The 17,270-nt window shown below is 44.4% G+C and overlaps 1 protein-coding gene across 1 annotated transcript in view; it reads right to left on the minus strand.

The window, feature by feature from the left end:
• Window positions 1-499: 499 nt before the first annotated feature.
• The window catches only part of LOC115466732 (sterol O-acyltransferase 2-like), a 347,349-nt gene continuing 330,578 nt past the window's right edge, over window positions 500-17,270 (minus strand). Inside the window, exons 15-16 of the mRNA XM_030198190.1 lie at window positions 16,632-16,777; window positions 500-881 (exon numbers count right to left, since the gene is read on the minus strand). Of these exons, the coding sequence (XP_030054050.1) occupies window positions 825-881; window positions 16,632-16,777 (203 nt within the window). The 3' untranslated portion in view covers window positions 500-824. The remainder of the gene's footprint in view (window positions 882-16,631; window positions 16,778-17,270) is intronic.

A 17,270-nucleotide genomic window follows, 5' to 3' on the forward strand; every position in this document is an offset into this window, starting at 1 on the left:
GAGTCATCCAGACCTAGAGGTGGGAAGCTCCATATATCTCTGTGTCCATCCCCTGAATCATCCAGTCGTAGAGGTGAGAGGCTGTGTATCCCTGTGTCCATGCCCTGAGTCATCCAGTCCTAGAGGTGAGAAGCTCCATATCTCTGTGTCCATCCCCTGAATCATCCAGTCATAGAGGTGAGAGGCTCCGTATCCCTGTGTTCATCCCCTGAGCAGGGGTGTAGTCAGAACTCGGCGGGAGGGGGCTCCAGAGTATGCTCAGTTTCACTTAAAGGAACGTGCAGGCGCTCCACTTTCACTGCGTCAGGAGGAAGAAAGCATAGATCAGCGAATGCGGCGCGCCTGCACGTTCCTTTAAATGAAACTGAGTATGCTCAATTTCACTTTAAGGAACGTGCAGGACATCAGGACTCAAGAAGTGCAGCACAGATCAGCGAACACGCCGGAGACATGCGCTGAAGAAGGCTTCGGCTGGTGGGGGGTTGGAGACCCCGCCAGCAAAACCAGGGGCCAGATCTAAATCTGTGGGGGCCCATGCCCACGTGGCCCCACCTAGCTACGCCCCTGCTCCTGAGCCATCCAGTGCTAGAGATGAACATCATCTTCTGAGAAAACTAAACTACATAGTTGACTGAGGAAGCTCTACAGATTTGGAGGCAGAGATTAAAAAAAAAAAAAAAAAAAAGTCAATGATTTGGTGGATCATTGACATCAGAAGTAGGTTTTCAGATCTGATGAATTATTCACTGAAGCTCCAACAAGGTGTAGCAGGATAGGATTGATTTGCCATGTTCATAAATATAACACTTTGAAATTATGGTTGTTCACTGTTGCAGGTAGCAGGACCAAGACCGTGGTGTTACAAGTGCCCAGAATGTTTTCTGTACAACAAAGAAAACACAAGTAGTAAAAAAAAATTTTAAGTTTTGTGTCACCACTAAGGCTATTCCTGCTAAGTTTCTTTATGTTTTAAGTATCTCCTAGATGAGCCATTTAACACAGTTGGGTAAATAGGGCCCAGAATACAGCCAGCTTTGACATAACTGCAGGGCAGTTAGAAAGCATAGGTAAACCAAGCATGTGCCTAGGCCCTAAGGATTTATGAGGAATCCTCTGAAATGTGCTCATTCGGTGCTCCCAAAGTATATTTTTGCATACCCATGTAAGTCAGCTGCTGGCAGAAAAAAAAGAGTTGGAGACGAGAGACCAGAGTCACCACTACCTGCAGAAGTCAGTCTATTTGTCTATTCTCCCTCCCTCTGTTCAATTCTCTCCAGTGAGTGTTGTGTGTAGGAGGAGGGGGGGCCTGGAACTCATTGCAGGAGGATGTGCTAACACTGGTTTGCATATTTGGGAAAGGGAAATGGCAGGGCCGTGCTGATGCGGTAAGCACCGCAGGGGGGCGCCCACCTCTGGAGGGTGCCGCCGCGGTGCTTACCCTCGCCCCCGAGGACTTTAAATCTTTTACCTCGGTCGCAGCAGCGTCAGTGAAAGCGCTGCCGACGTCTCCCTTCCCTTGCACTCATTGGTTCCCATAGAGGCATATTTTCAAAGCACTTTGGGAGGCTAAGTTCCATAGGTTTCTATGGAACTTTGGGAGGCTAAGTGCTTTGAAAATGAGCCCCTCAGTGTCCCGCCTTCTTCTGACGTCAGAAGAAGGCGGACACTGAGGGAACCAAGAGCGCGAAGGGAAGGGAGACATCGGCAGCGCTCCGCTTTCACTGACGCTGCTGCGACCGGAAGTAAAAGATTTAAAGGCCCCAGGGCGCGGAGGAAAGAGCAGAGAGGCATGGATGGGAGGACAGAGAGACAGGCATGGATGGGAGGGCATGGATGGGAGGGCAGAGAGGCATGGATGGGAGGGCAGCAGCAGGGCCCAGGGAGAGGACAAATTGTTGGAAGGGGAGGGGAAAGAGGAGGATTGCTAGCTATGGATGCAGCAGGGAAGGGCAGAGAGGGACAAGGATGGACATGGGGGCCCAGGGAGAGGACAAATTGCTGGAAATGGAGGGGAGGGGAGGAGGATTGCTGGATATGGATGGAGGAGGGAAGGGCAGAGAGGGACAAGGATGGACATGGGGGCCCAGGGAGAGGACAAATTGCTGGAAATGGAGGGGAGGGGAGGAGGATTGCTGGCTATGGATGGAGGAGGGAAGGGCAGAGAGGGACAAGGATGGACATGGGGGCCCAGGGAGAGGACAAATTGCTGGAAATGGAGGGGAGGGGGAGAGGAGGATTGCTGGCTATGGATGGAGGAGGGAAGGGCAGAGAGGGACAAGGATGGACATGGATGGGAGGACAGGGCCCAGGGAGAGAGAAGAAATTGCTGGAAATGGATATAGAGCAAGAAATGAAGAAGAAAGGAGGAAAGTAAAGAAATAAATGGAAAGGAAGCCCTGGAAATGGAGTTAAGAGGACAGATAACAGCAGACTCAGATACTGGGCCAGCATGATCGGAAAAAGAAAGTCACCAGACAACAAAGGTAGAAAGAAATCATTTTATTTTCATTTTAGGGTTTGGAATATGTCCACTTTGAGAATTTACATCTGCTATCTTATTTTGCAATGTATAGCAATTTGTTTCTAAGAATATTGCTGACAATTCCTGTCAGTGTGGCAAGTGGTGAGCGATCATTGTCACCGGGGGGGGGGGGGGGGGGGGGGGGGCCTGATCATTTTCACGGGGACTTGATATACCGCCTTTCTGTGGTATTTTGCAACTACATTCAAAGTGGTGTACATATATATATAAAGGTGCTTATTTTGTACCTGGGGTAATGGAGGGTTAAGTGACAAGTTTGGACGAGCTCCTGGATGAAAGTCCATAGTCTGCTATTGAGACAGATATTGGGGAAGGCACTGCTTGCCCCAGGATTAGTAGTATGGAATGTTACTACTATTTGGGTTTCTGCCAGGTACTTGTGACCTGGACTGGCCACTGTTAAGCAGGATATTGGGCTAGATGGACCATTGGTCTGACCCTGTATGGCTATTCTTATGTTTTTATTGAGGAGTGCTTCTTACTTGCTGCTTCTTTTTTGCTGTCAGAAGCAAGGGGGACCCCCATTTGTTGGATTTTAAACTGATATTTAAATTTCAAGGGGGAGTGCAATGTTTATTTCGTTAAGGTCCACCAGTTAATTAATCCTGCCCCATACAAAGGCTCTTCTAGTAGGCCAATGAAACAAAGTGACACCTGCAAGATAAGCAATGTCCTGAAAGAACAGGTCCACAATAGACTATCACCTCCAGAGAGCAGGGACTGTCTCTTACATCTATGTGTCTAAGCACAGCATTGTGTACATCTGCATTATACAAATGATTAATAGTTAAAACCTTCACAAATAGGGATGTGCAGATTGTTCACTATTTGGTTTGAACCATTTCCATCTGGTTCAACAGAAAACAGTCTTCTCTGAGAGCTGCTTGCAAAATATTGAGTTTTCCCTACCACCTGGAAATCCAGCACAATAGTGAACTGAAGTCATCAATCCATGACAGAAATCATTGGAAGCGAAGCGTAAGCTCCAGCTGTGATCCAAATTAAACTATAAAGCATAAGTAAAGGGCAAGCTGGAGAAAGGAATAACTAATTGCATTGATCCACTTGGTTTATCCTGTTCAAGAGTGTTGCAAGTTATCACCTTGGGGAAAATATTTAGCCGGCAGTGGTGAGCATCTTGCTGACCATCGCCAGCGTCATTCCCGGATATGCCGAGTCATTCTAGGCTTCAGCACTGAATATATTCGGTTTATGCAAATCCAGCTAGCACATAGCCAGTTGTCGATATTCAGCACTTAACCGTCCATGGGTTGCTGCATAAACATAGGACTCAATATTGGCACTTAACTAGCCAAGTTCTGACTCTGCCCCTGTAACACCCCCAAGATAGCTGGTTTTCATTTAGGCACTAACTGCTAATTTTTAGCGGCTATAACCGGTTAAGTGCTGCTGAAAATTAGTGGATAGCCCTGAACAAGCAATTTAATCATTTTGAATATCGACCAGCTTGTTTTTATGTTCACTGTTCCTATGGTAAAGATGAAGTTTGATACTAACAGAAGAGTTCAGACCTAATAAAGCATTAGAAATCTCCGTGTATTTTTCATCTCAGGAAGATTTGGGTGGGATACCGGTGTCGGAAATGGTATTTCAAGCGGACGAGTCGGAGAAACTTACTGAATTCATGGTAAACCTGGAGGATGTAATGAGGCAGTTCGGCAAACTGAAGAGTAGCAAATCTCCTGGACCGGGTGGTATTCATCCTAGAGTACTGATAGAAATGAAAAATCAACTTGCGGAGCTACTGTTAGTGATATGCAATTTATCCTTAAAATTGAGCATGGTAGGGGGGTCACGTGGTGCCATGGTGGAGTGAAGACGCTGGAGAGCGGAGCTCCCACACTTCCTCCCTAAAATCTTGCTAAATTAAGCTGAAACGAAGTGGAAAAACGCCAGAGAAACGTGGTGGACTACTTGAGCAGGGGGCTGTAATAGGACACAACGCATAGTGTTCGAAAGTGGCGAGTTGACAACAAAAGCCTAGAAAAAAGAAAAGGAGAAGAGTAAGGGAGCCGAACCTAAGATGGCGGATGTAGCAGGACAGTTAAGCCCTTCTTTATGTTCCGCATGGATGGCTTAAATAATGGCAGAAGTCACAGCGGCGGTGGAGGCTGCCTTGGTTAAGAAGCTGCAGGCTTTGTTTGACAGAGCAGAGGAAGCGCACGAAAGGCTTGATGGATTTCATCTCGATCATATGCAGCAGCGGATCAGCGATATTGAGGATCGGATGAAGGAAGCGGAGGGGCCATCTGAGACCATGCGGGCTTCCGTGAGTGCCTTGGAGCAAAAGATAGAAGACCTCGAGAATAGATTGAGACAAAACAACTTACGGCTTATTGGGCTTCCGGAACACCTTAAGGACCCTGATCTTGTTGATTATCTAGAACAATGGCTCCCTAAAGAATTGCAGCTTAATAATTTGAAGGAACCTTTGTGGATTGAGAGGGCCCATCGGGTAGGGCCCAGAAGAGCGGCAGGAGACCGACCGAGGGCGGTGGTCATGCGAATCCTTCAATATGGCCACAAGCAGGCGATAATGAAAGCACTCCGATCTGGAAAACAGCTGCAACACGAGGGTAAACGAATAATGTGTTTCCAGGATTACTCGTTGAAAGTGGCGGCAGCCCGAAGGTCCTTTGCACCTATTTGCGCGGAGCTTTATGATCGGAAGCATAAATTTGCATTATTATACCCCGCCAAACTCAAAGTCTTTCAAGATGGAAAAGAAAAAACCTTGGAGACGGTGGAAGCAGCTAAAGAATTCCACCAAACCTTACCACCAAAAGCAGCGGAGTGAGGACAAGATGGGAATGCAGGCGAATCGTTTATAATAAGAGAAGATGGACAGAGACTGAAATGCAACGGGATTGGAATCGGATATGTTAAGGTTTGGTTCAGATTAGCGCTGGAGCGCAAAGGAATTGAATGTTTACGTTCCTGGGAAAATCCTCCGGGGATGGGTATAATCTAGTAGGAAACCTAAGGGGACCGATGTTAAACAATGGGGTCATGAGCCAGCAAAGTAAACTGTATAATACTGGCCTCTTGATCCAGACTTGTGGCTTATTGGCAATTGCACAACAGCTACGAATCAGGGGCTCCTGAGGAGATGAAGGTGATATAACTGGATACACCCTGCTATTCTGTACTGTTTAATGACACCTTCAGGTGTGGCGGTTTAACATAAAGGTTGGGGGCTTTCTGTTAACGGGTTGGGGATTGTTATGTTAATGTGGATGGGGTTCACGCTATAACTTGTAAAGGACACTATGCAATTTGATAAAACTGACTGATATCTGAGATATTATAACGGTATAAGGAGGCAGAAGGGGTGATTTTTTTTTTTTGTATACCGTTATAAGATAGTGGTACTGTTTATTGACACATTCAGGTGTGGAGGTTTAACATAAAGGTTAGGGGCTTTCTGTTAACGGGTTGGGGATTGGTATGTTAATGTTGATGGGGTTAATGCTATAACTTGTAAAGGACACTATGCAATTTGATAAAACTGACTGATATCTGAGATATTATAATGGTATAAGGAGGCAGAAGAGGTGGTTTTTTTTGTATACCGTTATAAGATGGTGTTATGACCTAACCCCTAGACATAGCACTTAGCCCAAGACACTGTGAGATGCGACATGTAGAAGTTCTAATGACATCAGACAGGGTTAACGATCTACAGTATAATCTCTGGGAGCTCAGGGGGCAGTAGGACTGGTCTTGGACGGCTTAAGGTTTAAAGTATTTGGGGGGAGGAAGTGTGGTGCCTATACGTGATGAGCTAGAATACGAGTTCCTGGGGGTAAATGGGGAAGAGATGGAGTTGGGTTAGGGAAGGGTAGGAAGTGGGGTGGGAGGGGGGGTTTGGATAGGAAGGGGAGGGCTGGGGGCATTCCAGACAACAGGGTAAACGGATCTGAGAGGACATGGGAGGAAATGCGGAGATCTATGGTAGAGATCAGAGGAGGGATGAACTGGTACATCCCTCCTACTGGAAAAGTGACATCACTAGACAACATAAACTGGCCATGACGGGCCTACATACTGGTTAAAATTATTTCGTGGAATGTAGGAGGTATCTCCTCGCCAATTAAACGTGCCAAGCTCTTACAGGCTCTGAACAGACAAAAAGCTAACATTGTCATGTTGCAAGAACACATTTAGATAGGGCTGAACATCAGAAACTAAGTAAGTGGTGGGTGAAAGAAGTGGTGGAGAGTCCTGCACAACACAAGAAAGCAGGTGTAGCAATATTGTTCCGAAAAGGGACTCAATACACGTTCAATACCAGAGTTATAGACCTCAAGGGTCGATACATAATACAACATATAACTTTGAACAATAAACCGTTACTGCTGGTAAACCTGTATGCGCCCAACCAATATGACAAAAAGTTTTTAAAGGAAATTATTAAACAGGTAAATGCATTTGATCAGATCCCTATAATAATAGGAGGGGATTTCAACTTGGTATCAGACCCTTTGATGGACAGTACTGGACCCTTGAGGGTGACTCCAGTGAACCACTCTAGAGGAGTGGCCTAGTGGTTAGGGTGGTGGACTTTGGTCCTGAGGAACTGAGTTTGATTCCTGGCACAGGCAGCTCCTTGTGACTCTGGGCAAGTCACTTAACCCTCCATTGCCTGCAGCATTGAGTCTGCCATGAGTGGGAAAGTGCAGGGTACAAATGTAACAAAAATAAAATAAATAAAATACCATGGATGTGCTCTGCACTAAAACTAGTAGATTCTTGGCGCCTGCTGCATCCTAATAAACAAGACTTTACTCATTTATCTAGAGCGCATGGTACGCAATCGCGTATAGACTATCTATTACTATCCAGTACTATTGTCTCTTGTTTGCTAAAAGCAGAGATAGGCGCCAGCGCAGTGTCTGACCATGCTATGATTTGTGTCGTTATGGACTGGAGTACAGAGGAAAAGGGAGAGTTTCGGTGGAAATTTCCTAAAGAGTTATATTATGATCCCAATTTTCATCTGTTTATACAAGCAAAATGGGGGGAATATGTGGAATTCAATCAAGATAGTTATCACAGTGATCCGGTTCTTTTTTGGAAAGCAGCGAAGGCTGTCTTGAAGGGAAACATTATTTCGTATTCTGTACATAAAAAGAGGGCGAAAGATGCAGAATTGGTCCGGCTAGAGTTACGAGTGAGAAGGGATAGGCAGGTCTACGGATGTCAGCTGACGGTGGGGAATAAAAATAGGCTGCTGGCTTCACAAGTGGAGTTAAATCAAATGATCCAGGCTAAAACACAAAAATCAGTGACATATTTTCGCTACCAGCTCTATAAACATGCTAATAAACAGGGTAGGATGCTGGCAAGAATGGTTCAGTAAGTGGGAGGCAGAAGGTGGATAGAAAGGCTTCGAAATGAACAGGGTGCCTATTGTCACAAAAATGCAGATATTAATAAGGTGTTTTGCGACTTCTATGCTAAGCTATACTCATCGCCGGCTGAGGATGGACTTGAAGCGGAGTCCTATTTGGCAGGTCAGGATATCCCCCAGATAAAGGGAGCACAGCGAGAAATGCTCAATGCTGAGATTACCGAAGATGAGGTTCGGTGGTGTATAAAAGATAGCCCACTACACAAGTCTCCAGGGATAGATGGGTACACATCTGAGTTTTATAAACTGATGGTTAATGACATAGCGTCCTGTTTGACTGAAGTTTTCAATACAATTGTGCAGAAAGGGGAACTGCCAACAACCTTAAGGAAGGCTCAGATAATTGTCCTGTTAAAACCTGGCAGAGACCCGGACATATCGGCCCATCTCCTTGCTGCCGTTTGAAGCAAAGCTGATTGCTAAAAAATATTAGCGAATAGACTCGCTAGAGTGCTACCATCATTAGTAGCGGCACCTCAAGTAGGATTTGTGCGAGGGCGGTCGGTCGCACAAAGTCTGAGAAAGATCTTGATAGCGCTGGAAGAAATACAGAGGAAGTCGATGCCCTCGCTTCTGGTGAGCTTCGATGCTGAAAAAGCATTTGACCACGTTCATTGGAAGTTCATGTTTGCGACAATGGAGGTTTATTGGATAAGGGGTTATTTTAAAGAAACTATCCAAGCCTTATATAAAGATCCGATAGCAGAAGTAGCTGTTAATGGGATTTTTTCGGACTCTTTCCCCATAGCAAGGGGCACGCGACAGGGCTGTCCTCTATCACCTCTTCTATTCGCCTTGGTCATGGACTCGCTGATTAGAGATGTTATAGGTATGGATGAGGTGAGGGGAGTGGTAGAGGGACGAGAACAATTTAAAATAGCGGCCTTTGCGGACGATTTATTGGTGATCTTGCAAGATTCTCAGACCTCCCTAGCAGCGCTTCTGGAGATATTTGCAGAATTTGGGAATCATTACGGCTTTCGCATTAATTTAGATAAATCAGAGGTTCAGACTTTGCATATCTCGGACAGGGAATGGGCTCAGATTAATTGTCCACTAAAAAAAGCGAGTGCAACATTTAAGTACCTTGGTATACAACTGCCCATCCAGTTTATTCAAGAGCCTCCTGTGGGGAACCATGTCAAAAGCTTTGCTGAAATCTAAATAGATTACGTCCATAGCACGTCCTTGATTTAATTCTCCTGTCACCCAGTCAAAGAATTCAATGAGATTCGTTTGGCACGATTTCCCTTTGACACAGTTAACGCAACCAGAATTCTATCCCTATCCCAACCCTCTAAGTGATCCCCCCTATGAAAACTATCAATACCCCCCTAACGCCTATCCCTCCCCCCTAACCCTATCCCTCCCTCCCTCCCCTGAACCCCCATTCCAGACGACTGCAACCTTGTCATAATTAAGATTATAAGGTATTTCTCTAGTGGGCAGGCCATCTAGCTTCCAGCTCTTATATCCTACCCAGTCGATTGAGAATGGAACTACGAGCCCTATGGGCCAGATTATTAATATAGGGCTCCCACACTTGGTAGAATTTGCGTTGTATTTTAGGTTTGTAATAACAATCTCGCAGCTCCACCATTAGCAGAGCATGCCACCTATTACGCCACTGCCAAAATGACGGTGCTTCAGAATTTGTCCAATTTACCAAGATACATTTCTTCCCCATTACACATGCCTTATATATTAATAAGTTATGATAGACAGTACCATCTCCCAACAAAAAATCCTTCCCCAAAAGGGCTGCCTCCGGTGTCAGTACCACAGTTCTACTCAGGATGTCCCCCAAGAACTTTGCGATCTGCATCCAATAACTATGGATCACTGTAAAGGCCCACATTGCATGGTAATAATTATAATGAGGGTCACACCTACTACATGTGGATGATTCTGCTCTGCCCATTTTATGCAGTCTCGACAATGAAGTATATGCCCTATATATGCTTCGTCCTTGACACTCCCTCAACTCAGCACTACTAAGCCTTGTTGCTATTTGCCGCAAACTACGTAGTAAGGCACTTACAGTAATCCTTTTTTGCAAATCTGCCATCCACCTCAAAGCCAACACATCAAATTCAACCACGTCCAAGGCATGGACACCTGAATGTGGAGTTCCACAAGGATCACCTCTCTCACCAACTATCTTCAACCTAATGATGATCCCTTTAGCAAAACTCCTATCAAACCATAGCCTCAACCCATATATATACGCCGATGATGTGACAATATACATCCCTTTCAAACAAGACATCAAAGAAATCTCCAACGAAATCAATCAAAGTCTATACATCATGAACACATGGGCAGATGCATTTCGTCTGAAATTAAATGCAGAAAAAACTCAATGCCTGATACTCACCTCCCAATACAACACAAATGAGTTCAATGTGATAAACACACCAAGCCTAAACCTTCCAATCTCAGAAACGCTAAAAATCCTTGGAGTCACTGTCGACCGCCACCTAACACTCGAAACCCACGCAAACAACACAACTAAGAAGATGTTCTACTGCATGTGGAAATTGAAGAGGATAAGACCATTCTTCCCAAGATTCGTCTTTCGCAACCTAGTGCAATCCCTCGTCCTCAGCCATCTGGATTACTGCAACTCACTATACGCAGGCTGCAAAGAGCAAATACTGAGGAAACTTCAAACAGCCCAGAACACAGCAGCCAGACTCATCTTCGGAAAACCAAAATATGAAAGGGCAACACCACTACGAGAGAAACTACACTGGCTTCCACTTAAGGAACGCGTCACTTTTAAAGTATGCACATTAGTCCACAAGATAATTCATGGCGAAGCCCCAGCCTACATGTCCGAGTTGATAGACCTACCACCCAGAAATGCTAAAAGATCATCCCGAACATACCTCAACCTCCACTTCCCTAATTGCAAGGGCATGAAATACAAGACGCTGCACGCGTCAACCTTTTCTCACGTGAGCACGCATCTTTGGAATACACTGCCGCGCAACTTAAGAACGATTAACGAACAAGCTTCCTTCCGCAAGTTATTGAAGACCCATCTGTTTGAAACAATTTACGGAAAGAGCCAAAACACATAGAGTCCACACTCACTGTTCATCAATGCATCATACATCCACTTCTGATCTCTCAACCCCCGTAATTCCACATCACTCATACATTTACTCACAGAAATATATACACCATATGTCTTTGTGTCTTAATACTGCCCTTTATGCTTCCCATTGTCTCCTTCCAAGGTATCAATGTTGATGCCCCATTGTTATATTCCAAACGATACTTCGATGATCTCGCATAACTTGTACAATGTAACCCATAACCAAATTGTAACAAATGTATTTCCATTATTCATATCTTATTGTAAGCCACACTGAGCCCACAAAGAGGTGGGAAAATGTGGGATACAAATGCAATAAATAAATAAATAGTTTCTTTGGTGGATGACTTTGTGTAAGTCGTTTATGTAACACCGAAATAGATGCTGGGTTGGACGTTGGTGCTTCATAGAGTTCTCTAATTTTGGAGGCCACATCAACTGCCAAGAAATGTGAGGGCAACCCAGCAATATAATGAGTTATCTGTGTAAAAACAAATTTGTCTGCCCATTCAAGTGGCCCAAGATTCAAAGATTCCAAAGTTTTTATGTGCCCGGCTAGATCTACAAAATCATCCACCAAATGAAATCCCCTTTCACTCCAGTTCCAAATACTTATTCTCCAACCCTGGTTGCCCTTAATAGGTAAAAGTCTACTAACGTGTGCATCAAAGGACCAGAGTTTAGCTAACTCTCCCCATACCATCCATATGGGTCGCACTAAATTACTTCTACGAATGTATATAGGCAGTCATATGGTCTCAGCTTGTAAGACATAATTCAAATGTAAAGGGGCCATCCAATCTGTTTCCATCCCTACCGGAGTATAATAGGACGTCCCCTGCAACCAGTCCCCCAGATGCCGTAACAAACAAGCTCTATTGTACCACCATAGATTTAAAATACCCAAGCCTCCTCTATGCCACCCATCTAACATACCCTCCATACTAATCTGTGGCCGTTTCTTATTCCAAAGGAATTTGGTTAGTAAACCGAGCAGTTTATTCCAATCACCTCTAGTGAGGCACAGTGGTAGAGTTTGAAAATAGTAAAGCCATTTAGGAAAGATGACCATATTAAACAAGGATATTCTACCCAATAACGTCACCGGTAGTCCTGTCCATTTTTCCAAAAGTGACCTAGTACCGGAAAACAACCTATCAATATTCATTTTATATAACTGCCTCGGATCACCCGGCAGTTGTATACCAAGGTACTTAAATGTTGCACTCGCTTTTTTTAGTGGACAATTAATCTGAGCCCATTCCCTGTCCGAGATATGCAAAGTCTGAACCTCTGATTTATCTAAATTAATGCGAAAGCCGTAATGATTCCCAAATTCTGCAAATATCTCCAGAAGCGCTGCTAGGGAGGTCTGAGAATCTTGCAAGATCACCAATAAATCGTCCGCAAAGGCCGCTATTTTAAATTGTTCTCGTCCCTCTACCACTCCCCTCACCTCATCCATACCTATAACATCTCTAATCAGCGAGTCCATGACCAAGGCGAATAGAAGAGGTGATAGAGGACAGCCCTGTCGCGTGCCCCTTGCTATGGGGAAAGAGTCCGAAAAAATCCCATTAACAGCTACTTCTGCTATCGGATCTTTATATAAGGCTTGGATAGTTTCTTTAAAATAACCCCTTATCCAATAAACCTCCATTGTCGCAAACATGAACTTCCAATGAACGTGGTCAAATGCTTTTTCAGCATCGAAGCTCACCAGAAGCGAGGGCATCGACTTCCTCTGTATTTCTTCCAGCGCTATCAAGATCTTTCTCAGACTTTGTGCGACCGACCGCCCTCGCACAAATCCTACTTGAGGTGCCGCTACTAATGATGGTAGCACTCTAGCGAGTCTATTCGCTAATATTTTTTAGCAATCAGCTTTGCTTCAAACGGCAGCAAGGAGATGGGCCGATATGAGGCTCTTGAATAAACTGGATGGGCTGAAGATAGGACCCGAAGTGGTGAACTGGATTAGGAACTGGTTGACGGGCAGACGCCAGAGGGTGGTGGTGAATGGAGTTCGCTCAGAGGAGGGAAAGGTGAGTAGTGGAGTGCCTCAGGGATCGGTGCTGGGGCCGATTCTGTTCAATATATTTGTGAGTGACATTGCCGAAGGGTTACAAAGTAAAGTTTGCCTTTTTGCGGATGACACCAAGATTTGCAACAGAGTGGACACCCCGGAGGGAGTGGAAAACATGAAAAAAGATCTGAAGAAGCTAGAAGAATGGTCTAACGTTTGGCAATTAAAATTCAATGCGAAGAAATGCAAAGTGATGCACTTAGGGAGTAGAAATCCAAGGAAGACGTATGTGTTAGGTGGGGAGAGTCTGATTGGCACGGACGGGGAGAGGGATCTTGGGGTGATAGTATCTGAGGACCTGAAGGCGACGAAACAGTGCGACAAGGCGGTGGCCGTAGCGAGAAGATTGCTAGGCTGTATAGGGAGAGGTGTGACCAGCAGAAGAAAGGAGGTTTTAATGCCCCTGTATAAGACGTTGGTGAGGCCCCACCTGGAGTATTGTGTTCAGTTTTGGAGGCCGTACCTTGCGAAGGATGTCAAAAAAATGGAAGTGCAAAGAAAAGCTACGAGAATGGTATGGGATTTGCGTTCCAAGATGTATGAAGAGAGACTTGCTGACCTGAACATGTATACCCTGGAGGAAAGGAGGAACAGGGGTGATATGATACAGACGTTTAAATATTTGAAAGGTATTAATCCGCAAACGAATCTTTTCCAGAGATGGGAAGGTGGTAGAACGAGAGGACATGAAATGAGATTGAAGGGGGGCAGACTCAGGAAAGATGTCAGGAAGTATTTTTTCACGGAGAGGGTGGTGAAAGCTTGGAATGCCCTCCCGCGGGAGGTGGTGGAGATGAAAACGGTAACGGAATTAAACATGCGTGGGATTTGCATAAAGGAATCCTGTGCAGAAGGAATGGATCCTCAGAAGCTTAGCTAAAATTGGGTTGCGGAGCAGGTGGGGGGAAGAGGGGTTGGTGGTTCGGAGGCGAGAATAGGGGAGGGCAGACTTATATGGTCTGTGCCAGAGCTGGTGATGGGAGGCGGGACAGGTGGTTGGGAGGCGCGAAAAACTGCTGGGCAGACTTATACGGTCTGTGCCCTGAGAAAGACAGGTACAAATCAAGGTAAGGTATACACATAAGTTTATCTTGGGCAGACTGGATGGACCATGCAGGTCTTTTTCTGCCGTCATCTACTATGTTACTATGTATGTGTCAGACACAGACAAGAATGAGGGGGGTAATGTGTTCAATGCTATCTCAAAGTGCTGATTGTTGGTAACTTTCTGCTGATGTTGATATGGTGTCATGTTTTACATTAAAATATTTTCAACATTCTGCAAAGGGGGGAAAGATATACGCAAATATGCTGCTTGCTATTATAAAGGTTGTTCGCGAGGTGGGGGAAAATTTTTAATAACATTGGCGTTAGAAGTTACGGAGTATTTATACTAGTGTGTTAGGTCAGTTAACTATTAAATGTTGAACCTTGTGATTATGTATAACATGTTGAATCTCCAATAAAATTGTTGAAACATAAAAAATCGAGCGCGGTACCGGAAGATTGGAGGGTGGCCAATGTAATGCCAATTTTTAAAAAAGGTTCCAGGGGAGATCCGGGAAATTATAGACCGGTGAGTCTGACGTCAGTGCCGGGGGAAATGGTAGAGGCTATTTTTAAAAACAAAATTACAGAGCACATCCGAGGACATGGATTACTGAGACCAAGTCAGCACGGCTTTAGTGTGGGGAAATCTTGCTTGACCAATTTACTTCAATTCTTTAAAGGAGTAAACAAACATGTGGACAAAGGGGAACCAGTTGATATTGTGTATTTGGATTTTCAAAAGGCGTTTGATAAGGTGCCTCATGAAAGGCTACAGAGGAAATTGGAGGGTCATGGGATAGGAGGAAATGTCCTAATATGGATTAAAAACTGGTTGAAGGATAGGAAACAGAGAGTGGGGTTGAATGGGCAGTATTCACAATGGAGAAGGGTAGTTAGTGGGGTTCCTCAGGAGTCAGTGCTAGGACCACTGCTCTTTAATATATTTATAAATGATTTAGAGATGGGAGTAACTAGCGAGGTAATTAAATTTGCTGATGACACAAAGTTATTCAAAGTTGTTAACTTGCGATAGGATTGTGAAAAATTACAAGAGGACCTTACGAGACTGGGAGACTGGGTGGCTAAATGGCAGATGACGTTTAATGTGAGCAAGTGCAAGGTGATACATGTGGGAAAAAAGAACCTGAATTATAGCTATGTCATGCAAGGTTCCACGTTAGGAATTACAGACCAAGAAAGGGATCTGGGTGTCGTCGTTGATAATACACTGAAACCTTCTGCTCAGTGTGCTGCTGCGGCTAGGAAAGTGAATAGAATGTTGGGTATTATTAGGAAAGGTATAGAAAACAGGTGTGAGGATGTTATAATGCCGTTGTATCGCTCCATGGTGCGACCGCACTTTGAGTATTGTGTCCAATTCTGGTCGCCGCATCTCAAGAAAGATATAGTGGAATTGGAAAAGCTGCAGTGAAGGGCGACCAAAATGATAGCGGGGATGGGACGACTTCCTTATGAAGAAAGACTAAGGAGGCTAGGGCTTTTCAGCTTGGAGAAGAGAAGGCTGATGGGAGACATGATAGAGATATATAAAATAATGAGTGGAGTGGAACAGGTGGATGTGAAGCGTCTGTTCACGCTTTCCAAAAATAGTAGGACTAGGGGGCATGTGATGAAACTACAGTGTAGTACATTTAAAATAAATAGGAGAACCTTTTTATTCACTCAACGTGTAAACTCTGGAATTCGTTGCCAGAGAGCGTGGAGAAGGGGGTTAGCTTGGCAGAGTTTAAAAAGGGTTTGGACGGTTTCCTAAAGGACAAGTCCATAGACCGCTACTAAATGGACTTGGGAAAAATCCACAATTTCGGGAATAACATGTATAGAATGTTTGTGCGTTTGGGAAGCTTGCCAGGTGCCCTTGACCTGGATTGGCCGCTGTCGGGGACAGGATGCTGGGCTTGATGGGCCTTTGGTCTTTTCCCAGTATGGCATTACTTATGTACTTATATTTTTAAGAGGTATATATTATAAATTATAGAAGAACTACTGGTTATGTTTAAAAGACCACAATATTTAAAATACTTTTTTCTTTCTATCTCATCCCCCTACCTCCAGAGGCAGTAGGTTCTAATTGTATGGGGTTCTAATTAAAAAATATAACACAGCAGAGGAACTGTTGTTCAAAGGTCCTTCTCCTGTATGTGATTTCCCACTGCAATCATGTAACATTACAGTAGTGTCTCAACGTTTAGAGGGACCCTTTTCTGGGAAAGGTGACAACCCTATCTAATTTAAATTTCTGGCAGCAAGAAAGTATTAGCAAACCGTATCACTTGTAGACAAAATATGTGATTATGGGAAGCAGCTAGTGTTAGAATAAAGCAGTTCCAGGTAACCATGCCTGGCTGACTATCCTACTGCGAACATGCTATAAAGATGCAGTGTACCCACTCACCTCCTGTAGAGGGCAGTGTATCTGAGCGTACCATTCTTGGGAATACAAGCATGTCTGAATGCCTTGACCAATAAACAGGCAGGTCCAGAAGATGATATTCCAAAAGGGGCTTGTTCTCTTGTCATTCATGATGAAGTTCAATATCACTGAAGAGACAAGCACCACACCCGATTATCATTTACAGGCTGAAAGCTTTGTACTACAAACACAAGAGAAGTATTTAGCTAAAACAATCTTCCTCTTAATTCTCCCAACTGTCTTCATTGTTCTTGCTACTTTCAGGACACAAATTGTTTAGCTTGCCTTTTCCTATCTGTACTTATGATGCCTATGGATTATGATCGCTTTCGTTCAGATGATTTTGAGCACAAACGTGATGCAGAGTTTTTCCTGGCACTGAAAAACTGTATTTAGTTAAACTTTGTGCAGCCAAGCATGCTAAGCACAGTCTCCTAAAGTGTATCCACCTTCAGGACAGCTTCATCAACCAATCAACAACAAGAAAATAGTGTCCTTGTGGGACTTATTTGCACTGTCTTAGACTTGGTTTAGTGCCAGAGCTTAGATTAGGTTACATGTTTAATGTTCTGCTTTTTGAAAAAACAAAAAAAAAACAGCCAAGCTGCTTATGTTGATTGT

Source organism: Microcaecilia unicolor, chromosome 3 (assembly GCF_901765095.1).
Source record: "Microcaecilia unicolor chromosome 3, aMicUni1.1, whole genome shotgun sequence".
Taxonomy (NCBI): Eukaryota; Metazoa; Chordata; class Amphibia; order Gymnophiona; family Siphonopidae; genus Microcaecilia; species Microcaecilia unicolor.